At 38.2% G+C, this 19683-nt stretch overlaps 1 protein-coding gene across 1 annotated transcript; it reads right to left on the bottom strand.

The window, feature by feature from the left end:
• On the bottom strand, positions 82–3743 carry LOC109835001 (protein MARD1-like). Its single transcript, XM_020403004.1, has 3 exons — positions 3692–3743; positions 3503–3623; positions 82–562 (listed from the first exon to the last, which is right to left on the bottom strand). Exons 1-3 carry the CDS (start codon positions 3741–3743, stop codon positions 403–405), a joined length of 333 nt encoding a protein of 110 aa, XP_020258593.1. The 3' UTR covers positions 82–402.

Genomic DNA, 19683 nt, shown 5'->3' with positions numbered 1-19683 from the left:
TAAAACTGAATAATTTAACTCAAAATACCAGATCCGACTCAGTTGTAAACCAAATAATTGAAAAAAATGGGGCATCATTCAAGATCGAACCATGAACTTCTTGTCTCAGAATTAAAACCTTCTGATTCAATACTAATGGAAAACATTGAAGCATGAGAGCGAAATCAAAATGCAAGCCCCCAAAAGGATCTTTCAATTCATTGACATAGAACTTATCAACAAGAACAAACAAGGGGAAAAGCATGCGAAGCAAATGCTAATAATAATAATACACTTCTCTCCCCCATCAACAAGAACAAGAAAAAACATAAGCTCTAGTACCATAAAAATGGAAGTGCCGAAAGCCATCTATATCTAAATTTGTTTCGCCTTCCAGCAACTTCTATAGGAGGTGTACCCAGTTCAAGCGGCAGCAACTGTTTTACCACTGCCAGAGGCTTTAGACCTGGCTTTTGGTTTGGAAGCATTGGATTTCCTCAACATCTGCACGCATTTCTCCTTCAAAGCATCCATCTTTATCTGCTTCTCACGGCACTCCAAGCTGCAGAAGGCTGCATCTCCCCTGAGATAAAGAGGAGAATGATACTAAAGTTATGATCTTTAAGTACCGACACGGGAAAAAAAACCCGATTATAGCATTATTAGCAACAAGGATATACTAGAAAGAAACAATATTTGACCTTTTAAGTTTTTTTTTGACATAATACCCTGCATTATAGGAGCATATATCAGTTTCACATTTCACATGACTTAAAAGGATCAATCCATCATCTATTTTACAAAAAGAAGAATGAGGTAATGTGGGAAGAAGGGTAACTTCATCATTAAGGTGACCAAACGGGTAAAATGGAAAAATAAAAATAATAATTAATAATAAATTAAAAAAACATAAAGCAATATGAATCATCATTGAATCCCAAGGAAAAGCGGAATAACGATGAAGGAGATACATTTTAAGATTTCAACTGAAAATTCAAAGAAAGCCAGAAGAGATTGAGCTCATACAATAGAAGCAACCCTTCAGCCACTTGTCAAACCTAAATGAAGAAGGAACATACATGTAAATTCCAAGGTCCAAATTCATGTGACACAAAATGATAGTTGTCATGTCGAACACAGCTGCCCATCTGTGACTGACATACAAAATTGTAAACCTCTCTTTCACCCTAAAACATCTAGAAGATGAAGCATGTTACACCTCATGTAACAAAAGTTAATTGCCTATAGACCAGTTTACAATTCCCCTGCAATTGACAGCCCAATGCATATAATTGCATCAGTTAAATACACACGTTAAAAAAATCACAAATATGTACCCATGTGCATGTTTCTACTTTTTGGAGGTTTTCCATGATCAAAACCCCACATCCCTACAGCCATAATACACTAAAAGGTTTTCAGATGCAGTATCTTGCCCATGACAAAAACAAAAAGTTAAATAGATAAAAGAAAATATGACTAAGGTTTTCAGAGGCGGTATCCAAGGTTTCTAGATATTTGCAAAATCTAGATGGAGGAGGGGGCAATATGGAGTCCAAGATGAACAAGATGAAGTATTATAAACTGAAAAGAGGATTTGAAGGAGAAAAATCATCAACAAGACTAGTATTCTTGATAGTTGATACCAAGAGTAAGGTAAAGAATAATACAGAAGAAAACGGATTAAGCTTTACACTTTTACGAATCTTATATATCCAAATCTGAAAAGTGGAAGTTCATTGGAAGCAAACACAAGGTATTCTACAAACTTAAACAGGTTACAAGGTTAAATCATCTGACAGACAAACAAAAAAATAAATTACTAAAGACCAGAAAACAGAGTTCATACACCAAATAAAATCAAAGGAAAATTATCAAAATGTACAAACTGAAGAAAACAATCGAAATTTCAGTTTAGGATCTAAAAAGTCAAGCAAGGAGTCTGAGCTCAACAGTTATGAGCCAAATTATGAGATTTCTAATGATTATGGAAGGTGTTGAATAAGAAGAGGACGGTCATTTCTGAATTACAAGCTACAAGCCAAGGATCAAATGAAAAGAAAATAAATACAAATGCATAAAGCTGCTGCCCTCACTTGTTACCCTGCAAGTTTGGAAAAAATTACCAAAATAAATGGGGAATGATTTGATTCAAGAGACAAATATCAAAATAATTTCGAACAATATATTTAGAAGCCCATCATTTTCAAACCTTGAATTTCATTGATAACTCAACCATTATAACAAATTTTCCGTCTTCCACTTCTTTTGGAGGGAGGTTTTGGGTTTTATTTTTTGTTTTATTTTTTGTTTTTTTTTTGTTTTTTTTTTGTGTTACTGTAAAGATTACATATTGAGAAAAGCAACTGTTCAAGAAAAAAGAATAGATAAAAAAATGCAGATGCACATAATACAGTTAAGATAATCGAAAAGTTTATTAGTTAGCAATGGTCATGGATTCACAAAGAGAAGAAAAGTTCCTAAATTTTAGCATTAAATTAGAAATAAGTGAACATATAAATAAAGGTATAAATATGTAGAGTGGTTTCGAATGCTTTCTAAATTAGATAATCCCCTTATTCTAAAAAATGGACAAATTTTTAAAACAGTCCTGTTTGGACTTTTATTTTCAAATAAAGACCTATTTCGAACTTAATTTTAAAAACCGATCTGGTTTCAGCCCTGACGCTGAAACCAGGTCGGTTTTTAAAAATATTTTTTCGAAACTTCACGGGAGTTGAACTCCCGTGAAGTTTTAAATAGGCTGCTAAACTTCACGGGAGTTCAACTCCCGTGAAGTTTCGGAAAAATATTTTCAAAAACCGACCTGGTTTCAGCGCCAGGGCTGAAACCATGTCGGTTTTTTAAAATAAGTTCGAAATAGGTCTTTTTTTGAGAATAAAAGTCCTAACAGGACTGTTTGAAAATTTATCCTCTAAAAAATACATGATAACCGCAAAAATGAGGTTCTCAACGATTCTAGGCCTTCAATGCAAGCTAAACCATGTTGATGACTAGATCTTAACCCCCCCCCCCCCCCCCCCCCCCCCCCCCCCCCCCCCCCCCCCCCCTCCTTATACGACTCAACGACGGCAATAAGTTAGTGATCATGACCAAATTTTACCCAATCAGCTTGTTAGCCAAACAATTGGAGAATATATGTTCTAAAGGATCATACCATAATCATAAAATGCATGGATTCATCTGCACCTAACCTCAATGTTCTAATAGACAGGAACCCAAATTCGAAAAAGACAAAAACCATAACATGTAGCAGAATCAAACATACAGCTAAACACTAAAAAGAAAATATAGTAATGATATCAACTAACAAGAACAATTTGCACAAAAATTATTCGATCAAAGTTTTACCATCATTTAACCTAACCATTAGAAGGATGCATCCAGTCCGCAGCTTTTTCAAATTAAAAAAAATGTTCCAGCCGAAATAATACCTTAACATTTCTCTTTTTATCAAATCGCATAAACAACCTTCAAATCAATCCAAATCGCATAGTTTTACCTGTAAATGAACGTATCGATCCCAGGTCCAAGATTCCGCTTACAAATCCCGCAAGCCCTAAGGAACTCCGCCGCCTCCAGCGCCGCCGGAGGGAGGATCACTGCGCCCGCCGCCTGACGCTCTAGCGGTTTGGATCTGCAGCGTTGTTGAGATCCGATGCGATGATGGCGGAGGCGAAGGCGCGTTTACGCTGCGTGGTCCGCTTCATCGCGGCGCGCCGCTGCCTCTTTCCCAGCGTCATCGCTCCTTTCCCCTTTTTGGTTTGGGCGGAGCGTGACGGGATTCGAGGGGGGGAAGAGACGAGAGAGAGAGAGAGAATTTCGAGAGGAGAAGAAACGGGAGAGGAGGTGGAGAGAGAATGGTGATGATTGATGCGACAGAGGAGGACGAGGTGGGAGAATAGAATCTGGATCGTTGCAATTTGGCCCCAAAGTGACGAAAATACCCCCTCTCTGTGTTCAGAAAAAGACATTAGATGACGAGTATTTTTGTCATCCAGAGACCAAATTGCAAACAGGGTTTAAGAGATATATGCTCAATTTCTAAGATTCGAGAGACTAATATAATATTAGGAGAAATTTTTAAAATCAAACATTTTGAGAATTTAATCAGTAAAAACGATATTCTTCCTTAAAAATTAGTAAAATCGATAGTTTTATGTTTTTAGCCCTCGAGGGTAGAAAACGATCGAATTTATTGAAGTTTTTTTTTAATTACACGTGACTACTAGTCCCGTGTAATTAGGATCTGCTAATCCATCATTAGCCATGCTAAGGAAATAGAAAATAGACGGGACTACTAGTCCTGTATAATTTGGCCGTTTAATTAAGGTTTTAAATTACATGGGACTAGTAGTTCCGTGTATCGCAAAAATTGTATTTCAGCAAAATCGACCGTTCTCTCACGACGAGCGGTCGATTTTTCTATTTTTTCCCTAATTGGATCGTTTTTGCTGATTAAATTCTCAAAATGGTTGATTTCAAAAATTTGTCCTATAAAATTACTAAAAATACGAGGGAAAAAATTTAATCGGCCCTATTAATAAAGGGTTTTCCTGATGTTCATGTGTCAATGTTGCACATTTCATATTCTGAGTTAGTCCCCTAATGCTTATAAATATTTTCAAAATAATCCCTTCCCTTAGCCATTGAAATTCTACGCTGTCTTTAATATTTTTGGCTGCAATTAATACCCTATTATAACTTTATACATTTAGACCTTCACTTGATGTTAGAAGAAAAATCCCCCTTTTCTCAAAAATTGGGGGGAGAAAAACAATCCCCCTTTTCTCAAAAAAGTATTGGGAGAGTAATTTGATAATTAGTCCTTCCTGGTTAACCATTAATCTAATCTGATTCATAATTTGGATGGTAAATGTAAGAGACAGAGTAGTTGGGGACAAACTTCAAAATGTGAAGATTTAGAGGGCTAGTTTGAAAATTGAAAGATATGCAGGACTAATGTTAAAGATTTGGAAGGCTAAGATCAAAAAATTCCCAATAATAAGGTTATTTTGCATAGTCCCTTAAATTTTAATAATTTGAAGTTAGCCCTTGATATAGTTGAAATTGATATTAGGTCCCTCAAGTCTTATATGTTGCTATTTGATTGGAGAAATTAATTCGAAGCAACTTATAAGTATGGACTTCCTAATAGCGATTTGAATGATCTAAGCGACTAAGTTTGTAACAACTTAAAAGAGTTAAGGGACATAATAGCAATTTCAAAATATTAAGATGCAAGGGGCTAACATCTAAATAGTAAGATTTAAGGGGCTAATATGAGGATTGCCCTATAAATTTCACATAAGCCCCATGTTTGGTCGGTTATAAGGTAACACGAAAATTATTGAAAATTTCATACAAAATCAAAAAGTTGCTTAGGAAGGGGGTTATCTGACAATTTTTTTGGTGTTATGTCATATATTTAAAAGTTGTGTCACATGATTTGAGGAATCAACCATACACTTTTCGGGCACTCCTGAAATTTACTAAGGATCATTTTCCCAAAACTTACACGAGATTTTATGGATTTTTCGTAATAAACACCTTGGAACGATTGAAGGCAAATTTGTGAAAAAAAAAAAATACATACATACATACATGCTAGGTTTTATGCACGTACAATACACGTGATTAAATACCATGATTTAGTATATTTGATTTATTTTCTTACTAAAATTTATTTCTCTGTTCTATTTTGATGGTTTTTGCTCGTATATCTAAACTTTAATATTATGATTATTTATTTTCTTTAATGTTCGTTTAAATGAACTACACCCAATTTAAAATTTCATGTTGATAATTGAATTGATAGGAAATAAATATAATTCGAAGCCAATTTGAATTATCATATTATTTGGGCCGATATGGAATTAAGCTTGACCTAAGAAAGTTTAGTACTGTAAAAGTTAAAAATACTTCAAAAAAAGTAGTGTTATAAAAGAAAGATGAATAATTAAAGCTAATAAGACGAGATGATTGGTTAAAGTGGGATAGAAAAACACAAAAGAGAATATAGTGTTTGTTCCTAATCCTTTATAGACTTTAAAAAATCATACATTAAAGATTAATGCTAACTCTAACATACTTTTATATGATGAAAGCATCCACATAAGCATATAAATATACTAAAAAAAAGTTCATGAAAATCTCTTCTAAAGATTCCTAATCTACTCAAAAAATAAACTATTCATTTCTAGCACACTTTTATATGATGAAAGCTTCCACATAAGCATATACAAATACTAATTTTTTTATGAAAATCTCTTCTGAAGTTTCCTAATCTACTCAAAAAAATTTAGAAAACAATATTTTTCATTCCTTCTGTTTTATTTTTTTTATTGAGCCGACATTAATCCGTCTACACATTTATTATTTTTTATAAAATTAGACAGCTTTTAGATGCTGAACAGAAGTAGTAAACCTTAAATTGGAAATTAAATTTATACATCTTAATGAAAGAATATCAAATAACTATTCCTTTCTTTGCTAAGATTTAAAAATTTAGTCCTTTTTTATGATTTAAAATTTTTAAGGGCATGATTTTGCAAATTTTAAAACTTAAAGATTTTTTTTATTTTAAATTTTACGTTGGATGGTTATAATTTTTATGTTTCACGTATTGGTGGTAATTTTTTGAATGTTAGGAAATTTCTTACAACTATAAAATTTTAAGAGGTTATATAAGTTTTGATATTTTATGATTTTTTATGATTTTTAACTTAACTTTGAGGTTATTTTTATAAATTTTAAAATTTCAGGTGTTTGATGGTAAACTCTTGAATTCATCTTTATTGTTTGTAAATTTTGAAATTCTAGAATATCAGGGTGCTTTTTTATTATTTGAAATTTTGAGGTGTTTCTATAATTTTTGAAACATTGAGGGTATTAATTGTAAATTTTAAATTCTTTGGAGGATGTTGTTAATTTTTAGATTTCATGTTTGTTGTTCTAAGTTTTAAAATATCAGGATGTTTTGTATAATTTTAAACTTTTGAGGGTATTTTGTGTTATTTTTTAAAACTTTTAGGTTTTTTTTGTAATATTTCATATAGTATAGTATGTTAGTTCTTTACCTTAACAAATTAATATAATGGAGTTGTTTCATATGTTTATTAATCTTATTTTTTTCATTGTTGAAATATAGGTAGCTCACATGGGATTAGAATATGATATAATTATGATTAGGATAGATTAAGATTTAAGTGAAACATTCAAAATAGTGAAGGATAATATTGACCATGGAAAGCTTTTTCCTAACTCGTACTTTTACGCCCTATCAAAAGATATAGTATATAAGACCCTTAGTAGTTTATATTGGTTTTTGTAAATTGCATTCCAAGCTGTTAAATGGAAATCAGAAAGAGGAGCGTATATATGTCAAATGAAAACTCATATACATTATTAGGGAAGAAGAAAATCCCAAGTTTAGAAACATAATGAGCTGACATGCCTAGCTCGGTAGCTAACCAGCAATACCTTAGAGTATAAAAAACATGAAGAAACATGAAGGTAGAAACAAAAATATTGTTCACATCTTAGAAACAAAATCAGAGCTTCACCTTCTGCTCGTGCTATCCCTTCTTGAAGAAATAAGATTTGCAACTCCCTTTTCCTTGATGACGTTCTTTAGCTTATCTGTCTACCTTTTATTTGAATTCCATGTCCAGATGGTGAGAAAGTGAGCCATATTAAATGCCATATTTTCAGCCTCAGTGGTCTCCCCACAAAAAAGTCAAGTTATTGCGTGCTCTCCAGATACACCATCATATTACAGGAAAAACACAACACCATAATTTTCGAGCCTTCAATTCCATAGAGTTATCATAGCGCACAGTAAAAAGATGATTTGTTTTATGTGGTAAAATAATCGAGCTAAACTTTGGCGGTGTTGATGTTTAGTGATCACACAGTCAATATGTATCCATGTTTAGATGAGGTCGAAGAGATTGATGAGGGGCCGCTTTCTTCCCTGACTTTATGCCTGGTTCTTTGAATTAGGATGGTTAAATAATCTGCACATGTAGAAACACGTAAGGGGATGGGGATTGATTCCCCCGTGGTTCCTCCAACGATCAAGTCAGTTAATTAACTTGAGTGGGGAAGGTCAAGAACTGTGAAAGTTCTTCAATATGGGCAATAATATGATTCGCAAATATGAGGGTTCTAGTTTTCTAGAATCATAATTCTAAAAAAGATCAGATTAGATTACCCAAAAAAAGATCTCGATCCCTCCCAAGTTAGAATAGTACATCTATTTATAGTGAGGGTGCAATGGTAGATTGGTCATTTCGGCCGAGCACAGTAGGGTGGTAGCGGAGCATGAGCTGACGGCTGCATCGACACTTACTTTACATGTGTCAGCTGATGACTGGAGGGAAGATCACTTCAACATAAGCTGAGAAGTGATTGGAGGTATGGCGGTGCTGACATGGTCCGATGAGTCATGAATACTATTGGGGCTAGAGGCATGATGATGCCTGCCATGCATTAACTGCGATGTGGACACTGTCAGTGAGAGGGGCTCGAGGCGAAAGTTGAATTTTTAACTTCGCCGAGAAGTAACGCCTTTCGAGTCGTCATGGGGGAGACGTCGAGTAGATGGTCAAGTTGGGCTCTTGACGAGTCGTCTTCGACTATAGGATCGACTAACACCACCTTTCGAGTTGACATGAGGGAATGTTGACTCGTCGAGTCGATTAGGTTGAGATCCTCACTGGGCTGGGCCACCAATCTTGATTGGGGCACTGTATGTAGTAGTACACGTGTCCATTGCTTGACAAAGGGTTGTATTTTCTTGAATGGGAACACCATAACAGACGGGAAAAAACCCACCACACTTGTTTAGCAAAGTAGCATTGCAGAAAAGATGGTTGTGTATGATTCATGTTCTTGCTCATAGGTAAAATAGAAAGGATCACCTGTACTATTTTTTAAGACAAATTGTCCTTAGTCTGAAGTTTAACAAATGAAAGAAGCTAGAAGAACATTTTCAATTTGCTAAGAAGATTTTTTTTCCAAATGATACCATTCTATGAACTGGTCTGGCCTCAGTATATAAGGACGGAATAAAGGGATTTATTGAGAACATCCCCCGAACTATCAAAAGGTCACATAACCCGGTTATGGACTTGAGTAGGCTCGAGGGTCAAGACAAAAAAAAGGCAAAAATATCAAATTGATATATTTTATTTACCCATAGTGACAGTTTGGTATATATATTTTTTCAGTGACATATTACTATATTATTTTTTCTCCGACGACATATTGGCATAATATTTTTTTCTCCGGCGACAAAGGAGCCTCAAATTTGGCCGGACCTAAATTTTTGGCAAAATTTCTCACGTGACGTCTCAATTGATGCGAATGTGGCTAAACACAACAACTTTAATTTCATCTTTAGTGAAGGAATCCTCAAGGAATACTAGAGATGTTAGAGGGGAGGGGTAAAGATATTGCCAATCAAGCTAAAAAGCAAAGGGTTGTTGAGATCAAAATAAAGATGAGAAGAAATCAAAGAAGACTACTTGCTTCTCTTTCTTTGTAGAGATTAAGGCATCATTGTCAAAGAGATGGGGATACAATTCCTCTTCTATGAGCCGACATTGCCTTATGGAGAAAAGCAGTGTTTAAATCCCCTTCCTTTAATCATTGCACTTTAGACCTTTGCTTCTAATTAACTTCTTCATTTTTGGAGTTGGCAAAAAAAGAATCCTTGAGTGAAGCTCTAGATGCCATCTCATAGTTTGAAACGGTTCTTGATTCTTCTATTAAAGAGAAAGATTCAAGCTTCATAAGAATGAATCTTTTTGGAGCTATTCCAAAAAATTAAACATATGCTTTTTTCACCACTTAATTATTCTCTTCAAGAACTTGAGCTTGAGAATAAGTTTGTAGAACAAGGGATCCACGATAGGTGAAATGTGACTAATAGTTATGGATAAAAAAAATTGAAGGAATGATGAGAGGGATAGATTTTCTCAAAATGAAAGGGCGTATTGATTGAAGGCAGTTTGTATCAATAATGATATGAGTATGGTTTGAGCAAACTAAAGGGAATGAGAACTGAATAATAAAAGGAAATTATGACTCAAAATCCGTAGAAATAAAGAACCTGTCTAGCCTGGCTAAGATAAGGGAAGATCTTATGTTAGACCACGTGTTTTGTCCTGTTAAGTAGGAGATCAATAAGGAACATGGAGTCAATGAGATCTTAAAGAGCTTCATGTCCCTTAAAGAGTCTGATCTACCACTTCTCTCGTTGGCATTAAGAGTGATTAAAATTCCTAAAGATAGACCAATGCAATGAAAAGATACTCCTAATCCTCTGGAGATCCTACCAACATACAACATTTTCCGCCCTTTCTATAGGAGCATAAACAACGGTAATAAGAAATTTCTAGTAATGTTGTCTATTGAGGAAAACAACAGAAATAGAGAAAATCCATGTGTAAGAGTCTAGATAATCAAACAAAATATTATTCCATCCCAATAGCACACCTCCACTAGAATCTATCACATATAATTTAAGCCAAGACAAAATCCTATGTCCATCAACACTCTTTAAGAGGGCATGGTCTAATAGAATTAGGCTTAGATTCTTGGATACCTAGGATGTCCACTCCTGGGAAAAGAATACCATCTCTAACCATTCTATGCTTGACAAGGCCATTAAGACCTCTAACATTCCATGAACTCATCTTCATCAAGAAGTAGTAAAGACCACACCATTAAGGAGAGGATCCAAAGGGAGAAGCTAAGTAGCATTCCCAGCTCTCTCAAACTCAATAGATTTAAGCTGCGCAATCCCCTCTTGGGGAACTGGGTCCTTGAGACAGTGCTAAAAAGAAATATTAACAAGCTCACTAAACATGCTAGGTGTTTAGTGAGATTACAATAAAAAGAGTATAACGAAATAAAGGAAAAATTGATCATATTTCCTGGAGTTTTTTTTGTGTGCCAATGGAGCATCGATCTTGTACTCTGTTGACGGTCCGACTAAGACAATGAGTCTTTCACTTGTTGATGGTTTCTGATCTCTTAGATGATAGCACAATTTTCTCTAGATGAACGGATGCCAAATAAAACCAAAAGTCAAGCTCATGCGTATGCTCTGCCTCTGAAATGAATAATTTCTTCTCCTCTTATAGATAGATTAAGTGAGCATTAATTTTGGAGATAGCTAGTGAGGGAATGATTCTCCTTGAAAATAGCTCACAAAATTTTCAACTAGCGAAATTCGCCTAATAGCTTCGTGGCGAAGTTCGCTGGACGAGTTTGAGCGAAATTCACTGAACGTGGGTGGGTCATCTTCTTTAGATTGTGGGTGACATGGCCTTTCTGTTTTCAGTGAGTTTTCTTTGTGTAATTTCAACTTCTATTCATCCTTATTTTTCAGTTCTTATTAAACATGCATAGTAGTATAGAATGATTTTATGTTATCGTGTTACATATTTACTTTTACGTATGAAGAATGATCAGACGGAGGAAGCACTGAGTTGAATAATGTGTGAGTATATTTTAATATGCTTTTTTTGCTTTGTTGAAATGCTGTTATCTTCCTTTCATATTTGTTCCCAGTCTTATTACATAAGCTTATTACATACTAAACAATATAGAATTTGTGGTGTACCATTGCCATATTCTTATTTGAATATTCTTGACAAGTCCTAAATATTAAAAAGCTTACACAGTACCCACTCTTAAAGTTGCTATACACCTGAAGATATGAAATAAGAAAGAACTCATATACAAATTGTGAAAACGGCGAAGGAATTGTGAAAAACGTGAAGAATAACTCAAAACAGGCTCCACCACACCCTGGTGTGGTGTCTGCCATGGGTGTGGTAGAGTCTGTCCTGCACCACACCCCATGACTGTTAAGTCGACTTATGGCAAGTCGACTTAACAGTCTGTTAAGTCGACTTATGAAGTGTTCTCCAGTTGTTGATTTTCTCTCTGTCAAGTCGACTTGTGCACACTGATAAGTCGACTTATAGCGGGTTTTTTGCATACGCAGGTTTCCTATTTGCAGTCTGATTGGGGTTTTGTTTTGATATAAATAGGGAAACGATTTGTGAGGGTTTTTTATCAGAGATTGAGGAATCTTTTGAGCATTGTGAGAGGGAGATATTGTGAGCAAGGTGAGATCTTTGGTTGAGGGTTAGTTTGAGAGAATTTGTGTGATTGTAACCCTTTGTACTCTCCTTGATTTAGTGAAATCTCCCCATCCTCTCCCCGTGGACGTAGGCAAATTGCCGAACCACGTATATCTCTGTGTTTGGATTGATTTGGCTTTATTGGTTGGATTTGTGCAAGAGTTTGTCTTTCTTCTACTCGTGATCACAGGTTCGTTGTGAGTTCGTGCAAGGCTTCCGCAAAGGCGCGCGACAAGTGGTATCAGAGCTCAGATTCAGATCTAGGGTTTTGGATTAGGTGGAGGAAGATTCAGTTTGAAGCTTGGTTCTTGGAGTTCTAGGCTTTGGTGGAGTTAGGGTTTGAAGTTGCCGTTGAAGATCTCGCTTTCCTCGTGTGGTTAGGAGTTCTATTTGGAATCCAATCTAGGGTTCAGTTGGGTAATTTCTTATTCTTTCAAAGTTTGGATCTTTCTCTACAATTTGGAAGTTGTGATTATGGGTGAAGTAATTGGTGAAAGCAGCAAGATGACAGGCACAGTTCAAGTGGGTTTTCAGAACACTAAGATTAGTGTTGTGAAATATGACGGCAAGATCAATTTTGGTTTGTGGATGAGCGACGTACAGGATGCGCTCAATGCTCAAAATCTGGAGGAGACCATCATGGTCGATGTGAGGCCACCTAAATATGAAGAGGCGATATGGGAAAAGATGAATCGAAATGCTTGCGGGGTGATCAGGTCCTGTTTGGAACAGGAGCTGAAATACGATGTGATTGGGGTGACGTCTGCGATGAAGATGTGGGAAATTCTCAACAATAAGTACCTTACGAAGAGTGTTGAGAACCGGTTGCACTTGCTGCGAAGGTTATTCAGATTCCAGATGTCCAGAGGTACCTCGCTTGCGGCTCATGTGAACAACTACACTAAGTTGTTGTCGGACTTGGCGAACGTGGATGAGAAGATCACAGATGAGTACAAGGCTATTATTCTTTTGGGCTCCTTACCGGATGAGGAGTATGATACCTTCGTGCTTACGTTGCTGAACGGGAGATCTTCTATCACTTATAGTGAAGTGACTAACGCATTGACGAACTATGATTTGAGGAGGAAGGATAAGGAGACTTCCCGCGCTAGTACTTCAGGAGAGGCCTTGTCGGCGAGAGGTAGAAGCTCATATCAGAAAGGTGGAAACAGAGGGAGGTCAAAGTCAAGAGGTCGTCACCAGCTTGGAAAGAATCAATGTGCATTCTGCAAGGAGCAGGGACATTGGAAAAGAGATTGCCCGAAAGTCAAAGAAAAGGAGAATAGCAAGAATAAGGGCCCGAAGGCCAATGAGGTGAATGTTGCGAAAGGCGATGATTCCGATGATTCGAGCTTTTCTCTTTTGATTACTCCGGAGGTGAACCATTTGGATGCATCGGAGTGGATGCTTGATTCTGGCGCTACTTATCATGTGACTCCTAGGCGAGATTGGTTCTCATCATTTGAGAGACTCGATGGGGGTGTTGTGGTCATGGGAAATGATCAATCCTGTGGCGTTCGTGGGATAGGTACTGTGAGGATTCGGATGCACGATGGAGTAGTCCGTGAGCTGAAGGAGGTGAGATTCGTTCCTCAACTTAAGAAGAATCTTATCTCAGTGGGGGCTTTGGAGGCGAAGGGATTCAGGGTGACCTTTGAGGATGCTGTAGCAAAGGTTACTAAGGGATCTTTGGTGGTGATGAAGGGAGTCCGAAATCATAATTTATATTATCTGAAGGGGAGCACCGAGATTGGCCAGGTTGCTTCGGCGATTTCAGAGGCGGACATGAGCAGACTTTGGCACTACAGGCTAGGGCATACAGGTGAAAAGTCACTGCAGGCATTGTGCAAGCAGGGGCTTTTGAAGGGAGCCAAGAGTGGTAAAGTAGAATTCTGTGAGCACTGTGTACTTGGCAAGAAGACGAAGGTGAAGTTCGGGACGGCCATTCATAGGACGAGGGGCATCTTGGACTACGTGCACACAGATGTTTGGGGTCCCACTAAGACGGCATCACTTGGTGGTCGACATTGGTTCGTCACGTTCGTTGATGACTATTCTAGGCGATGTTGGGTGTACACCATGAAGCATAAGAGTGAAGTCCTAGATTTGTTTGTGGAGTGGAAGAAGAGATTGGAACTGCAGACTGGGAGAAAGATCAAGACGTTGCGATCCGACAACGGCGGCGAGTATACCTCAGACCCCTTTCTGCAGCTATGTCGAGACGAGGGCATAGAGAGGCACTTCACAGTTAGTCATACACCGCAGCAGAATGGGGTGGCGGAGAGATTGAATCGGTCTTTGCTGGAGAAGATTCGATGTTTATTGGCGCATAGTGGTTTGGAGAAGATCTTTTGGGCTGAGGCACTTTCTTATGCGAGCCACCTCATTAACAGGCTGCCTTCATCTGCGATTGAGGGGAAGACCCCTATGGAGATGTGGTCGGGAGAGACAGCACATGACTATGACCAGCTTAAGGTATTTGGTTGCCCTGCATATTATCATGTTAGAACTGATAAGTTGGAACCTCGAGCTAGGAAGGCCATATTTGTAGGATTCAAGCGTGGTGTCAAGGGATACAAGCTTTGGGATCCAGTTGATAAGAAGATTGTGCTGAGTAGGGACGTCACATTCGATGAGGCTTCTATCTTGAAGCTTCCCAGCTCTCATCAGGTGGAGAGCAACCCGACAGAGGAGATTTCGCAGGTGGTGGAGATTGATGCAGCTCCACAGAGTCCAGATAGTGCAGTATCCATGAGAGTGCCGACTGAGGTGACGCCAGGCGAGCACGACGGTGATGCGGAGGATACGGGTACTCATGAGCAGGATCAGGGACCGACGGCTCAGGTTCAGGATTCTATTGCGGCACGGAGACAGAGGAGAGACATACGGGTGCCAGCACGGTATGCCGACACAGTTGCATATGCACTTCCGGTGGAGAGTATCGATGAGATGGTGCCTACTACATTCAGAGAGGCCGAGCAGAGTTCGGAGGCTGATTCGTGGCAGGTGGCTATGCAGGAGGAGATGGAGTCTCTTCACAAGAACGATACATGGGAGCTTGTAGAGCTTCCAAAGGGGCGGAAGGCGATTGGGTGCAAGTGGGTGTACACGAAGAAGGAGGGCATTGAGGGCACTCCAGTGAGGTTCAAGGCTAGGTTGGTTGCGAAGGGCTATGCACAGGAGGAAGGTATTGATTACAATGAGGTTTTCTCTCCGGTGGTGAAGCATTCGTCGATTCGGATTTTGCTAGCTTTGGTGGCACAGTATGGATTGGAGTTAGATCAGTTGGATGTGAAGACAGCATTTCTTCATGGTGATCTTGATGAAGAAATATATATGACTCAGCCATTGGGATTCCGAGCTGCAGGGAAAGATAAGTTGGTTTGCAGGCTAAAGAAATCGCTATACGGTTTGAAGCAGTCTCCTCGACAGTGGTATAGGCGATTTGATGGTTTTATGCTTGGTCATTCGTACACTCGGAGCCAGTTTGATCCTTGCGTGTATTTTCGCAAGTTGAGAGGAGGTGCGTACATTTATTTGTTGCTTTATGTCGATGACATGTTGGTTGCTTCTAGTTCCAGGTCAGCTATAGATGAGTTGAAAGTTCAGCTTTCGAATGAGTTTGAGATGAAGGACTTGGGCGAGGCGAAGCGCATTTTAGGGATGGAGATCGGCAGAGATAAGAAGAAGGGCAGGATTTGTTTGACACAGGTGGCTTATTTGAAGAAGGTTCTACAGCGATTCCATGTTAGCATGGATACGAAGCCAGTTTGTGTACCGTTGGGAGCCCATTTGAAGCTTTCAGCTGGCCTTTCACCGAAGTCAGTTGAAGACCGTGAGTTGATGACGAAGACTCCATATGCGAGCGCAGTTGGGAGCTTGATGTACGCGATGGTATGTACGAGGCCGGATTTGTCACAGGCGGTGAGCATGGTGTCGAGATACATGCACGATCCAGGAGTGGGTCATTGGGACGCCGTGAGATGGATTTTGAGGTACATTAGAGGTACGCTCAATGTTGGTTTGGTTTATGAGCGGGACACTACAGGTGGGCAGCTATGCATTGGCTATGTTGATTCGGATTATGCCGGGGATTTGGATAAGCGCCGGTCTACTACGGGGTATGTGTTCACTTTGACCCGTGCGCCGGTGTGTTGGAGATGCACCTTACAGTCGACGGTGGCTTTGTCTACGACGGAGGCAGAGTATATGGCAGTTACGGAGGCTGTGAAGGAGGCTATTTGGCTTCGAGGACTTTTGGAAGAACTTGGTATATCGCAGCGATCCGTCACTATTCATTGCGATAGCATGAGTGCTATATATTTGGCGAAGAATCAGGTTTTTCATGCGAGGACGAAGCACATTGACGTTCGTTATCACTTCGTTCGGGATGTTCTTGAAGATGGCGATGTGGAAATTGTGAAAGTCCACACGAAGGATAATCCGGCAGATATGCTCACTAAGGTGGTTCCGAGCAACAAGTTTGATCATTGTCGAAACTTGTTGCACATTCGTAATTGTTGAGGCCGTTGGCGGCCATTTGGATGAACTACGGGCGGCTTGATCCCTTGGGAGAGGGGGTACGTAGGCAACCACATTGGTGTAGCCGAGTTTGGAGAGACGACACATTGGTGCTCATGTTTGTGTCGGCTCATTGTTGGGAACACTTTGCCGAGGTGGAGAATTGTGAAAACGGCGAAGGAATTGTGAAAAACGTGAAGAATAACTCAAAACAGGCTCCACCACACCCTGGTGTGGTGTCTGCCATGGGTGTGGTAGAGTCTGTCCTGCACCACACCCTCTGCCACACCCACGGTGCAGGGTGTGGCAGAATCTGTCCTGCACCACTCCTGCACCACACCCTCTGCCACACCCATGGTGCAGGGTGTGGCAGACTCGTTTTTAGAATCCTTATTTGTTGAGGAATCCTCCTTTGTTTGGGATTGTGTTTTATTATAAATAGGACCACGTTTTTTAGGGTTTCTTAAGGAGAGAAAAGAAGAGATTTAGCATTGTTTTGAGCACTTTGAGAGGGAGATATTGTGAGGGAGTTGAGAGCTTTGGTTAGGGTTATATTTGAGTGATTTTGTGAGTTGTAACCCGTTGTATTTCTCCTCCATATAGTGAAATCTCCCCATCCTCTCCCCGTGGACGTAGGCAATTGCCGAACCACGTATATCCTTGTGTTTGGTTTGATTTGTCGTAATTGGCTTGGTTTGTGCAAGTGTTTGGCTTTCTTCTACTCGTGATCACAGGTTCGTTGTGAGTTCGTGCAAGGCTTCCGCAAAGGCGCGCGACATTTCAAAGACTTTGTCATTATTGATACATGTCTGAAATCTATACACTTCACAAAGTATGTAGAATCACAATATCTGATTTAATCTCTAATAATCTTTTTAAAGTTGCAAGTTTCCATTTCAGGTTTCTTTTTTTTTTCTCTAAAGCACTACATATGTTGTTATTCATACAAGGATGACAAACTTCTATTGCAATTGGCTTTGCCTGGTATTTTGTTATTCATACATGGAAAATCAAATTCGTCAATAAATTAAAGGTAAAATTTTGAAACCCCAAAAAATTCCCCTTCTCAAGATCTCCAAGTGAGATATGCTCTCATTGGATTTAGGTCCCCATAACCAACCAGTTTAATGATTCTTAGGTGAGCAAAAAGATCAATTTCATAGTATTTCATTGGGTTATCTGTGATTTTACCAAGCTTATAGTGTGTTGTTAGTTTTGTGAATTCTTTTTAGTGTAGTAAAATATCAATTAAATTACAAGAATCCTTTTGATGATTTTTTTTTTGTAAATTGCAAGTTTATGATTAATATTTATTTGAATGATTTGCCTTTAAGGTTACATTTGGAGCTAGGGTATGTTTTCCCCTTCTATAGCAATGTTTTGTTTTTGCATGGTTTGTCATGGTTAAATTGCTTTATGGAATGGAATACAATAGTAGTTTGCTCAGGTATAATTTGATCTGCATCATTGACTTGATGTTGATATTTGGGATTGTGAGAGAATCACTGATAATTATCTTATTACACTGGCTGTCGTGCACGTGCATAATTTGCTTATCTCGATTAATTTGTACTTGAGCATTCTTAGAATGAGGTTAAGCTTGCTGGCTAAATTTCGACATGGAAGGAGTTTTCGGAAAATGTTTCATGGTCTTATATAACTCTTAGGTTAAGCTTGCTTAGAATTGATGCTGAAAGATATGATAGTTGGGCACAATGTTGCATCTTATCCGGACAGTTTCAATTTGCATTAGGCGTATCTTGAAGAAAGGAGAGAATTAAACATGTTCAAGGTTAATAAAACTTGCATTTGCATATCAGTAAGTTAAACATCATATTCTTTTACGGGAATGGATGCTCAAATATCATATGCATTTCATTCTGAGAGGAAGCTGCATAGAAAGAAGTTCTAGAGTCAGTTGGTTAATCAGGTAGTTTCTCTTTCATGTGTCTAGAACGAAGAATCCCATTAGAAACTGTAATGTGTTCAATTTGATTGTTACTTTAAATTTTTCTTATGATGGATCTCATCAAAATATAACATTCAAAAGTCATGTATCACATATAAGTCATTAGTATCATACAAATTCTTAAAACGACAGCTACTAAAGTGGATGGGAAGATATGTTATATTTGTTCATTCATACGACAAGCTTATCAATTGTTATACCTTTAATAGAGTACTTATACTAAACTTGGAGGGACACAAGGTTGGTTTTCACCTTTCTCTACCTCATACTTCTTCAAGGTTCTAAGACTTACATTTTTTTTTCTAATTCCCTGTTTTGTAGTTACGTATGTATGAGTTATAACCTGTATTGATAAATAACATGTTGGAAAAAACAAGTATAAAAACAGATCCAAAATAGTATAGAACAAACCATATATGAAAGAAAGAAAAAAAATGCAAAAAGTTAGAAATAACATATTAAATACACTTCTAGTTTGAAATACTTTATAGAAGTGCCGAATCGCCCTCTTTACGAAGGACTCACCTTGAAGAAACTAGCCCCACCTACGGTAGCATTGGATTTGCACAGTACTTCTGAGGATGCGATGACTGCAGTCCAAAGAAGCGCTCTCTTTTTGTGAACACCACGACTACTTCTTCAGTTCGCCAGAACCTCCAATACTTAACATATTATAGAATTATTAAAAGAAGAAAAAGACAAGAGATTTTATTTTTCTATATGTTTCAAATGAACAGAAGAAGCCCTTTTATAAGGTTCATGAGAGACAAAGATTTGAATTTCAGTTATTGCATTGTTTATAACATCTGCAATAAAACCTATTCAATCATTGTAACATTTGTAACATACGAAATGTTCAGCTTTTTTAAAGACATCATGTGTAAAAAGAGCATGCGCCAGCACACGCACCGGACCGCCCACCCGACCCGCGCACCCGAGCCTGCGCACCCGAGCCCGCACTGTGACGCCCCTGGTTTCACACATGGCTGCAGTCCAAGGTGAACCCAGAGATATTAAACCTGACATGCTCCC

The sequence above is a fragment of the Asparagus officinalis genome, chromosome 3 (assembly GCF_001876935.1).
Source record: "Asparagus officinalis chromosome 3, Aspof.V1, whole genome shotgun sequence".
NCBI lineage: Eukaryota > Viridiplantae > Streptophyta > Magnoliopsida > Asparagales > Asparagaceae > Asparagus > Asparagus officinalis.
Note: the sequence above shows the minus strand (reverse complement) of the source record. Positions and strands in the feature narration are given on the sequence as shown.

Coding starts and splice junctions, on each gene's coding strand:
- LOC109835001 (XM_020403004.1), bottom strand. CDS start 3,743: ATGACGCTGGGAAAGAGGCAGCGGCGCGCCGCGATGAAGCGGACCACG. Junction 3,624..3,691: donor GATGAAGCGGACCACGCAGC/GTAAACGCGCCT, acceptor CCAAACCGCTAG/AGCGTCAGGCGGCGGGCGCA. Junction 563..3,502: donor ATCGATACGTTCATTTACAG/GTAAAACTATGC, acceptor TCTTTATCTCAG/GGGAGATGCAGCCTTCTGCA.